Source organism: Apteryx rowi, unplaced genomic scaffold (assembly GCF_003343035.1).
Source record: "Apteryx rowi isolate R43461 unplaced genomic scaffold, aptRow1 scaffold_67, whole genome shotgun sequence".
In the NCBI taxonomy this organism is placed as follows: Eukaryota; Metazoa; Chordata; class Aves; order Apterygiformes; family Apterygidae; genus Apteryx; species Apteryx rowi.
Window position 1 is genome coordinate 3,085,541 of NW_020450949.1, and position 16,200 is coordinate 3,101,740.

At 36.1% G+C, this 16,200-nt stretch overlaps 1 protein-coding gene across 7 annotated transcripts in view; it reads left to right on the top strand.

Annotated features, from left to right (window-relative positions):
* The window catches only part of GNB1 (G protein subunit beta 1), a 55,645-nt gene extending 42,430 nt beyond the window's left edge, over positions 1–13,215 (top strand). For 5 of the 7 annotated variants that reach the window (XM_026085512.1, XM_026085509.1, XM_026085510.1 and 2 more), the window contains 6 exons: positions 1,966–2,128; positions 5,973–6,039; positions 7,651–7,852; positions 8,437–8,653; positions 10,962–11,069; positions 11,479–13,208. In XM_026085512.1, the coding sequence (XP_025941297.1) occupies positions 1,966–2,128; positions 5,973–6,039; positions 7,651–7,852; positions 8,437–8,653; positions 10,962–11,068 (756 nt within the window). In that variant the 3' untranslated portion in view covers position 11,069; positions 11,479–13,208. Of the gene's footprint in view, positions 1–1,965; positions 2,129–5,972; positions 6,040–7,650; positions 7,853–8,436; positions 8,654–10,961; positions 11,070–11,478 lie in introns of all 7 variants that reach the window. The other 2 variants (XM_026085514.1, XM_026085515.1) reach the window with 2 other exon arrangements.
* The last annotated feature ends 2,985 nt before the right edge of the window (positions 13,216–16,200 follow it).

Consider the following 16,200-nt stretch of genomic DNA (forward strand, 5'->3'; position numbering starts at 1 on the left):
TATGTGTGGAAATGTGCAACACAAACAGAAAACCCTACTTAGTTCTGGGGAATGCTTTGATTTGTTTTGATGCCACAGAAACATTTATCGTCAGAGATCAGGAAGTAAACATTTTGCACCAAAATAGTCAGACTTGAGCATAGCCATGGTGATTTGGTTTTGATGTCTGTATTAAAGTATTGAAACACCAGAGATATCTAATGGGCCATCTCCTGGCTGCAATTACGTGATGCAGTTCAGAGTTACTTTTACTTTCATATGACAATAACGGGTATTTAGTGGTTACAGTTGCAATTAGCAGGGCTAGCAACGATTTACATGTTGCCCCTTTGAGCTGGGTTGACGCAGCTGCTCAGGTCTATGTTAACGCATAGGAGTGCAGAATTGACCTTTTCAAACAATCTTTCCTCATTTAGCTCATATCATGGCTTTGCAAATATTTTTGTCAATTCACTTAAGCAATGGCATGCTACAGAGGGGGAGCAGAAACAAACAGCTAAGGCAGCAACTCCTAAAGCTGACATTATTGCTGAAACTCTCATGTTAAAAAACTGCTGAACTCCAATAAAGAGTAATAATAGTGTTTACTAAATAGAAATAAATCCTTCCCTTTGTCCTCATCCTCCTCCCCTTACCCCAGGCTGCAGGTAAATGTGTTTTAAATGGCTACAGTGCACCCCGTCAACTGAAAGATAAGCTAAAATAATCACTGTATGCCATGATTTCCATATTAGTATCTCTTTCAAATGGATGTTAACCCATAACATCATCAAGAGCCAGGGAACACCTTTTTAGAATGGGGGAATGAATCAGAGATTGTTACTAAATTGAACTAGAATCAGAAGTGGAACTCTTCAGATGCAAAAACATCATCCTTCCTCACCAATGCCCTGACAAAAATGACTCAGTGAAGTAGTGATTGAGTTTAAAAAACAAAAGAAATTGAAAGCTAGAATTACAGCTAGTAAGTAGTTTAGTGTTAATATATTGTTAAACTTGACTAGGTAGCACCCAGAGACAGTTAATGCAAAAATATTTGTATGATAGTCATGAAGATGTTCTTTTTTGGCAGTTGCACCACACAGTGGAAGTAACAAACTTGTCATCAATATGATCTTTTCCTTCTGATAAACTAAAATGCTTCAAGATAAATATTCGGATTAGTTCCATGGTATAAGACTTAGCAAAATGAGCTGGTTGTGTTTTTAGTGCTGGGTATTGTTCTTTAACTGCTGATTGCTGCAGGATTGCTGATTACTGTAGCGGCAGAGGGACAAACAATAATCTTCTACTGTCTATTTAAAAAATGTAGGAAAATTGTGAATATTACATGAAATCTCAGAGTATGTATAAGGATATGATCACTTTCTCAAAGATGTTATGAACAAATTTCAAGGATGACAGCAATGAGTTATTGAGACAAAAAAGGTTTAGCTTCAATAATTTTGTATAAAGTTTTTTGTCATTTGAGCATGGAATGACAAGGAAATGGGGTAATTATTTAAATATGAAGTTTGATTGCTTGCAGTGGGCTACCAAGGAAGGATTTAAATGGGGATGAAAGTAGCAGTTTTCTTATTCATTCATACCATCTAAGCTTGGAATTGGCAGTAATGCTTACTGTACTTGGAAGTCAGTCTTTTCCTGAACCTGCAATAAACCAATAGCAAGCAGAGCACTGAAACTAAATCATTTAGCTTTTATGAGAATTGCTGATTAGAATGGATTCAGGGAAAGCAAATTTGAGGTTTTAATTACAGCTTTAATTGATGTGACAAGCTACATAGGCAAGTTACCCTTAAAATAGTTTGACACTCAAACAGCCAAAGACTTTTTTTTTTCTTCTTCTTCTTGTCTTTTTTGACCAAAAGACGTGTGGCTTGAGAGAGAGTTGAAAAACTTCTGGACAGTAATCTGCTAAGTCAGTTTTTTGTTGATGAAATAATTGGTGTATCTTTGTTTCAGGTGCATGCTATTCCCCTGCGTTCGTCTTGGGTCATGACTTGTGCGTATGCTCCTTCTGGAAACTATGTGGCTTGTGGTGGTCTTGATAACATCTGTTCCATTTATAACCTGAAAACTCGTGAAGGGAATGTACGTGTCAGCCGTGAACTGGCTGGTCACACAGGTGAGTGCCTATTTCAAGAATGAACAAGGCATCTAAGCTCATGGTGAAAATTCTGGGTTTTTTTGTTTTTTGTTTTTTTTTTTCTTTCTAAGTCTGTTGTACTTCAGAGTTTCATTGAAAGGTTATTTTACTGTCTAGTTTAGGATAACTTTGTTAATATTAAGTGTAATGAGTTGTTTCAACCCTATTGTGTGTTAATCCCTCTGCTGTGTTCTTGGACCTTGGTAACTAAATCTTCTCCCTTTTTAAGTTCAGTTTCTAAATAACTTTCCCTTTTGTTTCCAACTTTACCAGTTTGTACGTTGTTGCTTTTAAAACTTCCTTGAAATACTTTTATGTCCCTTAATCATGGCAATCACAAGCTTTATACAACTTTCTCAAAGTTTTAAGTGCTTGAATATTCACTATAATAGCTTGACAGTGCTTTACTGTAAACAATCTTGAATAAGCAGCGCTCATATTAAGACAGAATATGTTGTTAAGTTATCTATTCATCACAGCATCCTGGCACAGAGTTAAATTCTTTATCTTTATTATGAATGGATCCAGCTTCATGTGCACATTCTTCAGTCTGTTTATATTGTTGGTGCAGGCTTGCTGGAGAGAAGATATGATAAAGACACTTCAGAAACTTGATACAGTCTGTTCAACATGTCTTTGTGGAGAAAGCTTTTACTAATTTCTTAATGTAATTTCCTGTTTAAAGAAGATATACTGTATTGTGCACCTTTATTTCTCATAATAAAACCGTAGCTGTGTAGTATCTGTTTTTGAAGGGCTTTTTCCTGCCCTCATTTTTAACATCTTTATTGATGATGATACTCTTTGAAAAAGAGAAACATATGAAAATGTTTTTGAAAATGTTTTTAACTTTTCATAAGACAGCTTCGTTCTGGTGGCTGTTCCATAGCTGTAGAGGTTTGATTTCTCGCTGCTTTCTCTTCTGTTTCTACTTCTCTCCCTTCTCCCCAAAATACTCTACCTTCAAATTTTTGCCTTCAGTTTTTAAGATGGACTATTTGTGATGGGTGAGACCTTGGGTTCTAATTCTAACTTTTAAGATACTCTCATAATTGAGAAAGGTAGAAACAGTGGTTCATTGAAACTTGGGTAAAATCATAATGTCTGTTTCAAGGTCTTCACTTGCAGATGCCTGTCCATACTCAGCATGTGCTTTCTCAACAGTCTCTAAAACTGAATAATCTTTTGGGGGAAAGAAGTCAAATTGAACATTATGGAATATCTTACCTCAGTTTTCTCCTGTATATTTCAATCTATTCTCACTTATGAGCTCACAGGAGAGATTCTAATAGCGGATATTGCTACAGAGTAAGGTGTGAAGTGCCTGACATATGTCTGCTGTGACTCCTTTCTGTTGGTTTAGTCTTAGAAGCTAATATAATTATATACTAAAGAACTGAACTGAACTAAAGAACTGAACTAAAGTACTGAACCAGCACATCGATACCAAACCTCCACTTGCTTCTTTCTTTCCCTCGGTGGGAGGGGAAGGTGTTTAATGGCAGATATTCTGAGGATTCTGAGTTACATAGTTATCTCCAGGCCAATTAAGAATGCTAGGAAGAACTGTGAAATGATACAGCCTTACAGGCTTTGCCTCTTGAGTTATGATGTAAACTCTACCTGCAAACTTCTACATTAGTGACTGGTAAAGCAAAATTCATCTAGTTAGGTAATAAGGATTATAAACCATAACTGTTAAAATGTTTTTGAAGCAAGAAAGTCCCACGTGGCACTTAAACAGGAGTTGTAAGTGTGGATGAATTGAACAGGTTTTTTTCTTTCAGAACAAACCGAGGGAATCAGCTTTGGCATGCACCTTTAAATGCACATTCCCTGGCTGAAGATATTCTTGTGTCCTAAAGAACACAGTTAAGGGAGATGTGCACCTTAGAAGCAGCAGTAACCTAGAAAATATGAATTGCTTTTATTATTGACTGGTAATGGACAGGTGTTTTTTTTGTTTTGTTTTTTTGGATGACATTGGAAACTTTCAGAGGAAAGCTGGGTGGGTGTTTTCTTGAACTCAGTTGAAAATGAAAACATTGGGTATTTAGTAGTCACTTCGGTATCACAGAGAGTCCTAGAGTAGCACTGAGCCTAACATACAAATCAGCAGGCTTCTGCTTTCTTGCAAAATCAGTAATACCTCCAGCAATCTGCAAAAGAGAATCAACTGTAATAAGGCATTTCTCTTATGGTTGCAGCTCTAAAGCTGCATGTCATCTGTGTGATCCCTTTCTTTCTGCAAAGAGTGTAATCCAGCATGCAGGAAAACAGATTTCTGTTGTTCTAGAGGCTGTCAGCTTGGCTCTGGAGAAAACCTTTAACAGTTCTTGAGAAAAAACATCAGGTGGGCTCTGTGTTGTTGGTTTTCTGCCTGATCAAGACTAATTATCCAGAGCAAAGTAAATGGTATGAAATCTATCATTGAAGGAAACTAAGGTTACTCAGAAATGAATAGTTATACATTAGTGAGTTTTCATATGGAAAAGAATAAAAGAAATGTGAACCAAAGCAGGCTTAATGCTATTTAATTTTCTCTCAGCTGTCTTTCTTACAAAGCCTTATTTTAGCTATCTTATTTAGAGGAGTTATGTACCATCTGGGTGGAGTGAGGAAAGCAGTGCTGATTTGACCTTTAAATAGTTATTGTGATGTGACCAGTAAAGTGATTTATAGGAAGGCACCCTTCCCCACTTTCAGGACACAGGGAGAATTGAAGTAACTAATCAGCTTTGGCTTACAGTATGTGGCCTTGTGTGTGCATATCAAAATCTTGAAAAAGGCTTCAGCAATAGCAAGTTAAGAGCATTATTTCTGTGATATTCTAGCTGCTTACTGATCTCCTTAAGGTTATAAACTATACTCGTAGCTGGGAAAACATGGATCCGTACATTAGCATGAGAGGTAGAATTTCTTTGTAATGCAAGAGACATTGAAGGAATACACTTGAATATGACCAGTTTGTGTGAAATCTTCTTAAAGGAACAGTTTTAATGGGCTACTCTTCTGTTGCAGAATTGAGCAAAGCTACCAATAAGCCTATAACTGAAAGCTGATGTTTACAGATTTTCATATTTTGCTGTAGCTTGGATATTTAGAAATGTTTGTGCTTTATAAAACACAATGAGATAGAGGTGATAGACTACTTTTGTAATCCGAGTTGCTACCTTGATAGTTTGGCATGTGGTTCTTCAGTAGATAAAAGGCACAGAAATACCCCAAATCAAGAATTAAAATCAATTCTTTGATATCACTGTTGGAAGACATCCAATGTACATGCTCTGTTCTTTGTATTGAACAAGAATATAGGCTTTTTTAACAGCTATATGATCCAGCCAAGGTCATATAAGCACTTGTTGATGCTGGATGTAGTGTCACACACATCCCCTTTAGTGTGTACAGTGTAGGGTTATGTGCACTTCTCTCCAGCTTTGCATGTAGATCCCAGACGTTTTGTCTTCCCTCTCCCTCCTCCCCTCTCCTCCCTCTACCAAGAGGGAAAAAAAATATATTTACAAACCAGTGTCATACCTAGCTCTTTGGTTAGGCTGCTTAAGTTTGTGGGTTTTTTCTTTTGTGTTAGACATCTTATTTAGATCAACCTTCTGTGGTACACTAGCGGTTGAATTGGGCCTCGTCTGTAAAGAGTTATTTTGTCCAAAAGTTTTGAGGTTCCTATTTTAAAATTTTGTTATGTTTTAGGCTACTTGGTAGTTTTTACTGACTCTGCACAAGAGGAAGAAGCAGCCATTATGGAACATAAAGTAATCTCTGTTGTTTTTTTTTTTTTTCCATCCACTTCTGATTTTGTTTTCAGGATACTTGTCGTGCTGCCGTTTCTTGGATGATAATCAAATTGTTACTAGCTCTGGCGACACCACCTGGTAAGCAGTAAAATTGTGATGTGAGTGTTAGTAATGGCTTTTCACAGTTAAAGTTTTACTGAAACAAACTTAATTCTTGCTTAAAAACTGATATTTCTCCAGAAGACTAGAATTGATTATTGCTCATATGTCAAGTTTTARTGAATAATAAAAAAAAATCATGCAAACTTGTTAGCTTTGATTGTACAGTTATGTCCATATTCTGAAGAGTCTCATCTAATTCTTTGTGACAAGATGATATATGGAATTTTTGACCATAAACACTTGGCTTTTGGAAATAAGTGTATTAGACTAATGACCATTTTTTGAAGTCCTATAGTATTCAGTATTCATTACTTTTTTTTACAAGGTCATTTCTTTTATATAAATTTCAATCTATAACACTATTCGTGAGAGCTCCTAGAAAACATTTTACAGTGACAAGATTTTTTTTGAGGACAATGTAGGTAGCTGCTGAACCCTCAGTCTTTTTTCAATGATTTTTCTATTATATCTCCTTCTTAGAAGCAATACAACTCTCCCAAGCAGTAGTTCTTAAAAACGAAGGTCATCCAATAAGTCTCTTCTACCCAGCATCAGTCTCTTTCAAGGCCCTTCTGTTAGTGCACTGATTTTGAGTAGCTATTGAATATAGGTATTTGGGGTTTTATACAAAAATATTTCTAGTAAGTTCTTAAAAACAAACTGAATCTGTTAAAATGATGCTCTTCACAAGAAGATGCAGCTGTTTCAGGAGTTATTGTAGCAACTTGGCAGTTATCTGGATAAAAATTTGTACCTGACATCACCTCAGTTCAGTTAAATTCCCAGAAGGGTAACAAAGTACAGTGATCTCTTATTTGCCTAGTGCAACTCTGCGACTGATGAGACTGGCTTACTGAGAAGTAGACAGAAATTAAATATCCTTAATGGTTCTTAAATGTTTAGGCCTATTTTTAGGGGAGATTATGGTATTGTTATTTCATCCTTTCCTACTCTTTGATTATTGCAGTAGTGACCTTGCTGTCATGGACAAGTGGGGCAACTTTAAAACAAGAGACAAAATTCACCAGGTTATACATCCTCAATGAGTTTTTAAAAACAACAGAAATGCTGACTCAACTTTTGCTGTAGCCTTACCGGGGCTGCTCAGCCTTATAGTAGCTTAGAAGATAAAGGCATTGCCATGTCACAAGAAATTTGCATATAAACAGAAAAGAGCATCAGTCATTCTGTTTGCCCTGTGTTTCTAGAAATGTGTAAAAAGGACCCTTTTTTAGGTAAGAATAGCATATATTTCTATCTTAAAAACAAAAAAAACCCTTCCAAACCATGTTTTAAAAAAAGACAGCTTTTTAATTCTACTGTGCACGAATACATAGCAGAATAATTCAACAAAGAATGCCTGTTCTACCTTCAGTGTTTTCTTAGTCCTTCACTGTACTGTCTATAAATGTTATAAATTTATATTTATAAAAATATAATAGATATAATTTATGAATTTTTATAAAATATAAATTTTTATAAAGAGGCAGAGGTTCAGACAAGAATTGCTGTCTAGTTCTTTTAATGGGGCACGAAAAATGGATGCATGAATATGTTAATTTTTGCCTTTCTAATTATTTTTTTAAGCGCTCTCTGGGACATAGAAACTGGTCAGCAGACAACTACATTTACTGGGCACACTGGGGATGTCATGAGCTTGTCTCTTGCTCCTGATGCCCGATGTTTTGTTTCTGGTGCCTGTGATGCCTCTGCCAAACTCTGGGATGTTAGAGAAGGAATGTGTCGGCAAACCTTCACTGGCCACGAGTCGGACATCAATGCCATCTGTGTATGTATGAACTTGAACTGGGGAGAAGGGATTTAAATTCGTAATTGTATATTGCCCTCATCTCAACTATTAAGCATGTACTATATGCTATGTGTTCTAGTGTTATGACATATTTTTTTTTTAATTGATAATTTTTGCAGGTGGGGAAACTACCTGAAATTTCTGTAACTTCACATTCTTTGTGGTAAATGCAAAAGGTGACTGGCTATTAAAATAGTATTTCTTTGTGTGTTCTTAATTATTTGATCAGTTTTGCCCATATCCTAGTAGTGAAGAGGGGCATACTCTTCTTCATTGCTGTGTTCTTGCCACTCTTGGTCTGTACAAAGTATATTCCATGAGAAAAAGGAATTGAGTCCACCTTGGGACCCAGGGTAAAGTTCTATTCCTAATTTTCAGCTTTGGAGTACTCCAGGGTTTGTGCCCGAGTACTAGATGAAAAGCGTCTTGTATATTTTGGACTTCTGTCTGACAGGCATAAAGTATTTTGCAGCTTTTCAGTGGTTCCCTTGTTTTGTCAGCTACTGTGAAATTAATTTGAAATCTTATGTCTTCCCTCCCTCTCCCCCCTTCCCCAATTAAAGTTCTTCCCAAATGGCAATGCATTTGCCACAGGCTCGGATGATGCCACGTGCAGGCTTTTTGATCTTCGGGCTGATCAGGAACTTATGGTTTATTCACACGATAATATCATCTGTGGCATCACCTCTGTAGCATTTTCCAAGAGTGGACGTCTCCTCCTAGCTGGTTATGACGACTTTAACTGCAATGTCTGGGATACACTGAAAGCTGATAGAGCAGGTAAGCATATTTGCTTTTAAATATGATAGAGTAACAAACTGAATGTGTAAGCTGACAGGGAAGGCTAGCAGGTCCATGCATATGTCTCAACTTTAAAACTCTGATAATCTGCTTTGAGATGACCAATGATAAAAGTAGCTTATGTATGTTAACAAATATGTTGGAGTACTTCTGAATGATAGAAGGGAACAATGGATGCTTGAAAACAGGAAGTCTGCCATCAAAAACAAAATTCTGGGGTGTGTGTGGTGGGTTTTCCCCTTCCCCCCAACTGTTCAAAGTGATTCAGTGTACTGTCCACCTCACATAGAGTTTACAGTTGCCTGATGTTAGTAATAAAATAACTGACATTAGTTAAGAGAAATACTACAAGGTGGAAGTTGATAGGCTATCAAATGCTGTATGATATTTCATATTCCCCTGTACAGCTGCACGGATTTTATGGTAGTATAGCTATCAAGCAATGACTTGTGGTCATTGATTTTTACTATCTCAAAGTTCTCTGTACAGCAAACACTTCTGCAAGACAGTATTTAATAAAAAGTCACCACTTAGTTTATGTTCATTTTTTTTTAATTTAGCTACTTACGGAAGGACACTTTAGTATATGTTAATAGAAGAATAATCAAAGATGTTCTTATGTTACTTGCTCTACTTCCCTTGTAAGAGTTTTGATACTCATTAATGAGGATATTTATGTGAAAGACACCTTTTATAATAGTTATTCGTAGTAGTAACTATAGAGACAACCTGGGTGGGGGAGGAGAGATAAAACAATTCTATTGCTTCCTTGTATATCTTGCAACAAATCTCTGTTGAGATGAAAAGTCCTATAGAGCAACAATACAGAAATAAGAGATAAGTAGAATATGCTGTAACATTATGCAGTAACATGTTAATTGGCATTTAGATCTCTGATTTAAACAACTATTTTGTCAAGTATTCTGCTTATTGAAATTTTCCAAGACTTGCAATTGCTGAGCAGGTTTTACACTTCTGTAGTGCCTGATTCTGTAATAAATATCTTTGTGGGTCATTTATTCTGTCCAAACCATATGAAAATTCTTGGCTCTTTCTTTATTTTACCAAGTTTCAGTACTTGCTACTGTTGAATGCAATTCCCACAATAAATCCTACATAACTCCTGGGCATTTTGTCACCTCTGACAGCTGGCTTCTCTATGCCACTGAATTTTTGAAGATTCTTTCAACCACTTCAGCATTTACAGCTTGGCTTCAAGTGCAAAATTCGTTGCTGAGACTTGGATACTTGTACAGATTTAATAAAAATCTGGAGATTAACAGTATTACGCACACAGTGTTACTGGTTTTATAAAGCATGTCAGAAATGTTACTTTTTCAAACATCCAGAATCCTGGTGTATGAGGTGGTGATTTTCACACTGAGTTAAGGAATAAAAATATTAATTCTTTAAACGCTTGTATGAGAATTTGTATGAGAATTAAATCTGACTTCATATATGTTCTGTTTTGGAGAATAGTTAATGGAGGAAGGGAGGAGAGGAAGCCCAAAAATATGAATGAGGATAGCCCTGTGAGCATTGTAATTGATGTAGAATGACTAATTGTAAATCTATGAAGACTATCTCTAGCTCAGTGCAGTGGACTGAGTAGACATTGAACATGAGTAGGTGGTTTTTTACCTCTTTGAAGTATTTAAAGGAGGTAGAGGAAAATATTGGTTCCCTTAATTTCTTTTCTGTTTAATGTCTGATTGCTTTTTTGTCTTTTGTTTTTTAATGATACTATAATTGAGTTGCAGCAGATCTCCATCTTGGCAAATACAATCAGTGTAGATATTTAAGCCTTATAAGTGCTTGAAAGCATTGTAAGATAAAATTAGTTGGATGAAAAAATTATCTAGTGTTTGTAACGCAGTCCAACTTAATTTCTGTTTTTGCATGTTCACAAGTCTTGTAAAATACTAATCGGTCTTTATCTCTAGGGAGAGGAAATAATTAGTATAAACATGTGGTGAACAGCTCTTATGATGTGTACTGTCAGCAGAATTTTCAGGGCAGTGATTTCACAATTCATGAGAAAGTAAGGATCATAACATAAGAAATATAAAAGTAAAATCCTTTCTAAATTACTCCCTTGCAAACTCACCCAATTATTTCTGTTTGTGTTTGCAAAAACAAAATCATTTAAAAATCCAAACCACATTTGTTTGGGGGGTTTTGAATGTATGGGTGCCTAATTCAAACATGGATGCCTTAGTATTACTTTAACTGAAAAACAAAATCCTCAAAGCAATGCAATACATTTGTTGCATGTTCTTATTTATAGGTGTCCTTGCTGGTCATGATAACCGTGTCAGTTGCTTAGGTGTGACTGATGATGGAATGGCAGTGGCAACAGGATCATGGGACAGCTTCCTCAAAATCTGGAACTGAAGTAAGTAGACATCCAATTAACTAATTTCCTGTAAGTTTCCCTTAGTTTTTTTCCCATTGTGTTCACACTGCTTTTCTGAACAGTGAATAAACAGTGCTGTTTTACTGATGCTACAAGCTCATAGTTCAAATCAGAAAGTCCTTGGGAGGGAAAAAAATTAGTTTCTTCTTTTAGAAAGCTATTTGCTTAATATATGCAATGGTTTTGTGGACAGGTGAACTCTCTGGCATATTTTATTTTCCTGGTAGGGATGACTTGGCAGTGTTTTGAATCTGCTTTGCTAAATAAATGGCATTCTTGAAAATGGTGAGATAATGGCTGAATGTGTCAGTGAGTAGGGAGAACAACATTTGAAATTTGACTACAGTTTATCAAAGTGCAACTCTTAATATGTCTTTCTGTGTGTCAGAAGAGCGGCGGACTCCGTGACTGGAAGAACTTTCCAGCGGTTGAAAACTAAAAATGATAGCATATCCAGTCTGACCATACTAACTTGGACCCCCATCCTCCCCAGCTCCAAAGGGCAAGATCTTTTCCTTCTCCTGTTGCTGAAATGAAGAGCACAATTACCTTTCCAAGAAGAATTTCTGTGGTTGTAAGCAAAATGAAATTGTGTATTCCTTTTGGGACCATTTTTTTTTGTCTTGGGAATTTAAAAATGAAACACTATCATAAAAGCATGACCAGAAGATTAACTTGATTATAATTGTGAAACAGGTAGCTTTCACTGTAGTTTCCAAGTTGAAGTTAAGAACTTTGTTTTATCTCACACACTTGCAAATTTTAGTCATCTTTGTAGCAGGATTTTTTCCAAGTTTCCTTTTTAAATACATTTCTTCAATTGAGCAAAACAAGGGAGTCCTAGCCCAGAGAATCTGGGGGGTTGTTAACGCTGTAAATCTAGTCCCTGATTTTTTTTTTTTAAATTTTATTTTCTAGTATCACAGATAATTGTTGCACAAAACATGGCATATATAGGATAATGTTAAGAAGTAAGGTAATCAAGCACATGCTGTACAAGGTAATGAATGCTTGTTTAAAGAATCCTTTCACCTTTTATGGGCAACAAATGCAATTTTTGGTGTGTTTCTCCCCCCCCCCAACTTCACCCCCTTTTTTGTGTTGTTTTTATCTGCTTTGGTTTTGTCCACTTGAAAGGGCAGTTTATATATACTAACACTACCCTGTAGTCTCAACAACCAGGAATCTCTGTTTTCAAAAGAGACCTATCCTACACTTGGGTATTGAGTCAATTCTTTGTGTATGAAATGATGTACAAATCAATGTTTTGAAAATAATGATCTTGAACTTTCTAAGTTAAACAAAAAAAAACCCTTTTTTTGATTGTTTGCCATATTGGGTGGGTTTACTCTTTAGAATCGCATGCTGTAGAAATGCTAAAAAGTGCATATTGGACTAAGTCCTTAGATGTTTTTTCTTTTAAAGAAATAACCTGTTTAAAAACTGTAACCATTGTCGCTGTATTCATTTATTGTTGCTACTCTGTGCATAAACATATGAAGAACTCAAGTACAAAGCTATGCACGTTTTGGAGTAGCGTGATAAATCACTATCTTTTTTTTGTTTTTGTTTTTTAAAGAAACAGCCTGTTCAAACAATCGCTGTCGATGATTCTGGGGTGTGGGAGGAGGGAACCTAGACCATCTTCTTTATAAATCAGTTCCTTACAGCCAGTTCCTCTTGCAGGATGAGTCCTTTGCATCTGATTAGAGTCACTTTTGTAATGAGCAGGTTTTCCTGGCTTTCTTTTCAAATAAAATGTTAAAAGCAGCAGCATTTGGACAGCAGATTGTTCTGTTAACTTTCCTATCTTCTCACTGTATCCAGAAATGTTTCTCCCTAGCAGCAGTAGTAGCTTTTCTCCATTTTGTTTTTTCTGCAACATTCTGTACAAAAGTGTGCTGTAATTGTGCGTTAGGCCTGGATTTGGCATAAAAAGATGAATTCCCCTTTTCTCTTTTATGAAACTACTCTGTAGAGCTTTCTCCACACCCTGTATCCCTCTTCACCTTTTGTATTTAATTTTAAAGTCAGTGTACTTCAAGAAAGCTGGATGCAAGATAGATACTATATTAAAATGTAATGTTATTTAAGATGTAATAAAGCAGTTTGACATGAGTTTTGACTGATCTGTGTTGCAGCTTATTATTCTACCCACAAAACTCCTGGCAGAATTTGAGTTATGAAATCAGAAAAATATATGCTGCTCCAGAACAAATTGTTAATTGGTTTCAGTATTTTAACATGGCTTGGATTTTTTTAAAATGTGTTTAGTGGCTAACTGGGCAGAGCGTGCAGTGTGTTGGAAAACTCTATATTGTACACATGTGAGGGGATGCAGGTTTAGGGGTGTTTTTAAGCTGAAAGCAGAGTTGCAAGATGAGCTAAAACCCTAAGGGTTTTTGTTAGTGGAAAGTGTTTAAAAGTTGCGAGCAGTATCTGAAAACATGGGAATGTTAAATATATGCTAACACTGAATTTAGTAGGGATATGGCATATATGTGAGGTTAGCAGCTGCAGGCATTTTTTTCTTCCTCCATTTTTAAATATTTAAGATGGATATTTTTTGGTCTGATTGCTAGAACTATTCAAGAGCTTGATCAGAAACTGCTTGTAGCTCTGTAAGCTCAAACCCCAAATAAAAGTAGCTAATGTGATTCATGTAGTATACATCACAAAAGCACTTTGGAGAGTACACAAGTGTACAACACCTGAAGTCAGAAATAGCAGAGCAAAATATTCAGTAACCTGTTTAAATTTGTTTGTATCCTTTAATAGGAAAAGATTTGAGTGAAGCATGTCATGCTATTACCATTTGAGGATCTGACCAAATAAGCTCAGTTGTCAGCGTTAGCTGTCCTTACCATAGGTATTAAGAAGGGTAAGTGGCTGCCATTTTAATGCTCAGTAAGAAGGACAAAAGCCCCATTGGCCAGAATTATATCTAGAAAAAAAACCTATGAATTTTTCTACCCACAAAAGCAAATTTCTGAAAGCAGTACTTAGGGATGTTAAAATGCAATTGACTTAATCAGTATTGGTCAGCTTGAGATCTTTTGTATTTTAATAGATAAAGTTGTTTCTTTTAATCTAACTGGAGGAAGAAAGTGGATTTTCCTCATTTCACATCAACCAAGAGAAATTCGAGTGCCATGGCTTGGTCTCATTCCAAACGTGGAAATTCTGAGCATCAATGGAGAAGTTTTTAAAAGCTGTGAGCRTGGAAAATGAGATGGTGGCATTACTAAAGTAGCAGCTTTGATTGTTAGCTTTGGGATTTTTTGGATTGCAAAATACTGGTAAGTGAACTTGTGGCTGGAAATGCATAAATTTTGGAATTCAAATTTAGTCTTTTCCAATTCCAAATGATAAAGCTGTTTTTTTCCATTCCCTTAGTATATTTTTATTGCAGCAGATGTTTCAGATGTTACTGTCTAGTCTATAATAAAATCAGTGCAGACATTTTCTTTCTTTCCCTAATCTTTATCCATATGTTGAATTCCTTCCTGTGCTGGGAATGCCTTTGCTGGCAATAAAATACCTGCTAAGATAGTAACCTCTTCTGTCAAGAGGCTAATGTGTAGTGTGATTTATCTGAAATGCTAACGATTGGGTGATTTCTGTATTACAGATAGTGCTTCTGTTAAATATGAAGCCTTACATGAAAATAGACACATATTTAAGTGCTATAGTTTACTTATTCAGCATGGTGTAACAGAGGAAAAAATGAATATGCAACAGGAGAACACTGAACTCTTCCATTTTTTTTTGTCACTTTGGGCCAAGTCTTGAGTTTTGAATGCCTTTATTTTTAGGGTGGCTTTGATCTGTATACAAATYAAAATGGCATATACAATCTTATGTACGGCAATCACAATAACATAGTGGCTCTTCCTGTAGGTTTTGAAAAGGTTCTAGCTTATAGATAACTCTGGTTCCAAAAGAGCAGCTTCATCTAGCTCGTGGCAAATTTCTAGAGCTAATTTTCACAAACTGAGAACAATGGTATTTGAGAATGGTTTTATCTCTGCTTGGCATTTGTGGCAGCTACTGCAGTTCCTGACTCATTACGAGCTTCCACTACATTTATTAGATGTATGAAGGGATGAGTTGCCTTTATAAAGGAGGATGAAGTAAAATTTTCCATGTTTATGAAGCACGTTAGATGACAAAGGTAGACAAGACTGGTGGATCTCAGGTATTGGCTAATGAGTGGGTGTGAAGCTGAGGAAAGAGTGAGTTACAGGTATTTATCTGGTCCTAGCTTGGAAATTTTGTCATAGTAATAGACATCTATGGTACTCATAAAGAGCAGGGCAGGGGGCAGTCAAGTGGGGGGCAAGTTAACAGGCTTCTTAGTCTCAGTACCATGCATTAGGACTTTAATTGTAATGTTTTCCATGCCCCAGTGGCCTTTAATTACTTTTTTAGAGAACTAAGTGTCTTAAAAGATGTGAGAAACTATTGCTAGTAGAAGAATGGATCTGAGTTGTGCATTCCAAGTTTTGACCATTCTGAAATGCGGTGGGTATGTTTTTATATCAGTTGTGAAATATTCTTAAAAGTACTGATTGAGATATGCTCTATAGGAGCTAAAACCAGAATGTGATCTGGCCTCTGGGAAGTGGCAGAGTAAATAATAAAACTTGTCACCCTTGCTGAATTCTGGGTCTGAAACAAATCAGGATCTTATGTGGTGTTATGATTGATGCTGTTCTTAGTGTAGGTGTAATCTTGAATTCAAATTTGAGGGGAAGGAGAAAAAGAACAGACTAATGAAAAGGTTCTAATAGCAGTTGTCTATTTTTGCTTAGTGGTGCTCTGTTTTCTCCCTTTCATATAACCTTTAGAAAGTCTGCTTCAGCTTCAACCATCAGGATAGTGAATGCATCTGAGTTGCACTGACCACTTGTGTCTGTATTATGTTTCAGTGTGTAATAATTCTCCTAAAGTATGTGAAATCTTGGGTTTCTTCTGTCTTAGACACTATAGGAGAAAAGGAGGAAGAAGAGCTGGAGAAAATCTGAAAAGAACAAACAATAGATTTAGTTTCATTGTTCTAGAATGGGCATGCTTTGCCTATTCCCTTATCACTGCTGGTCTTTTGAGG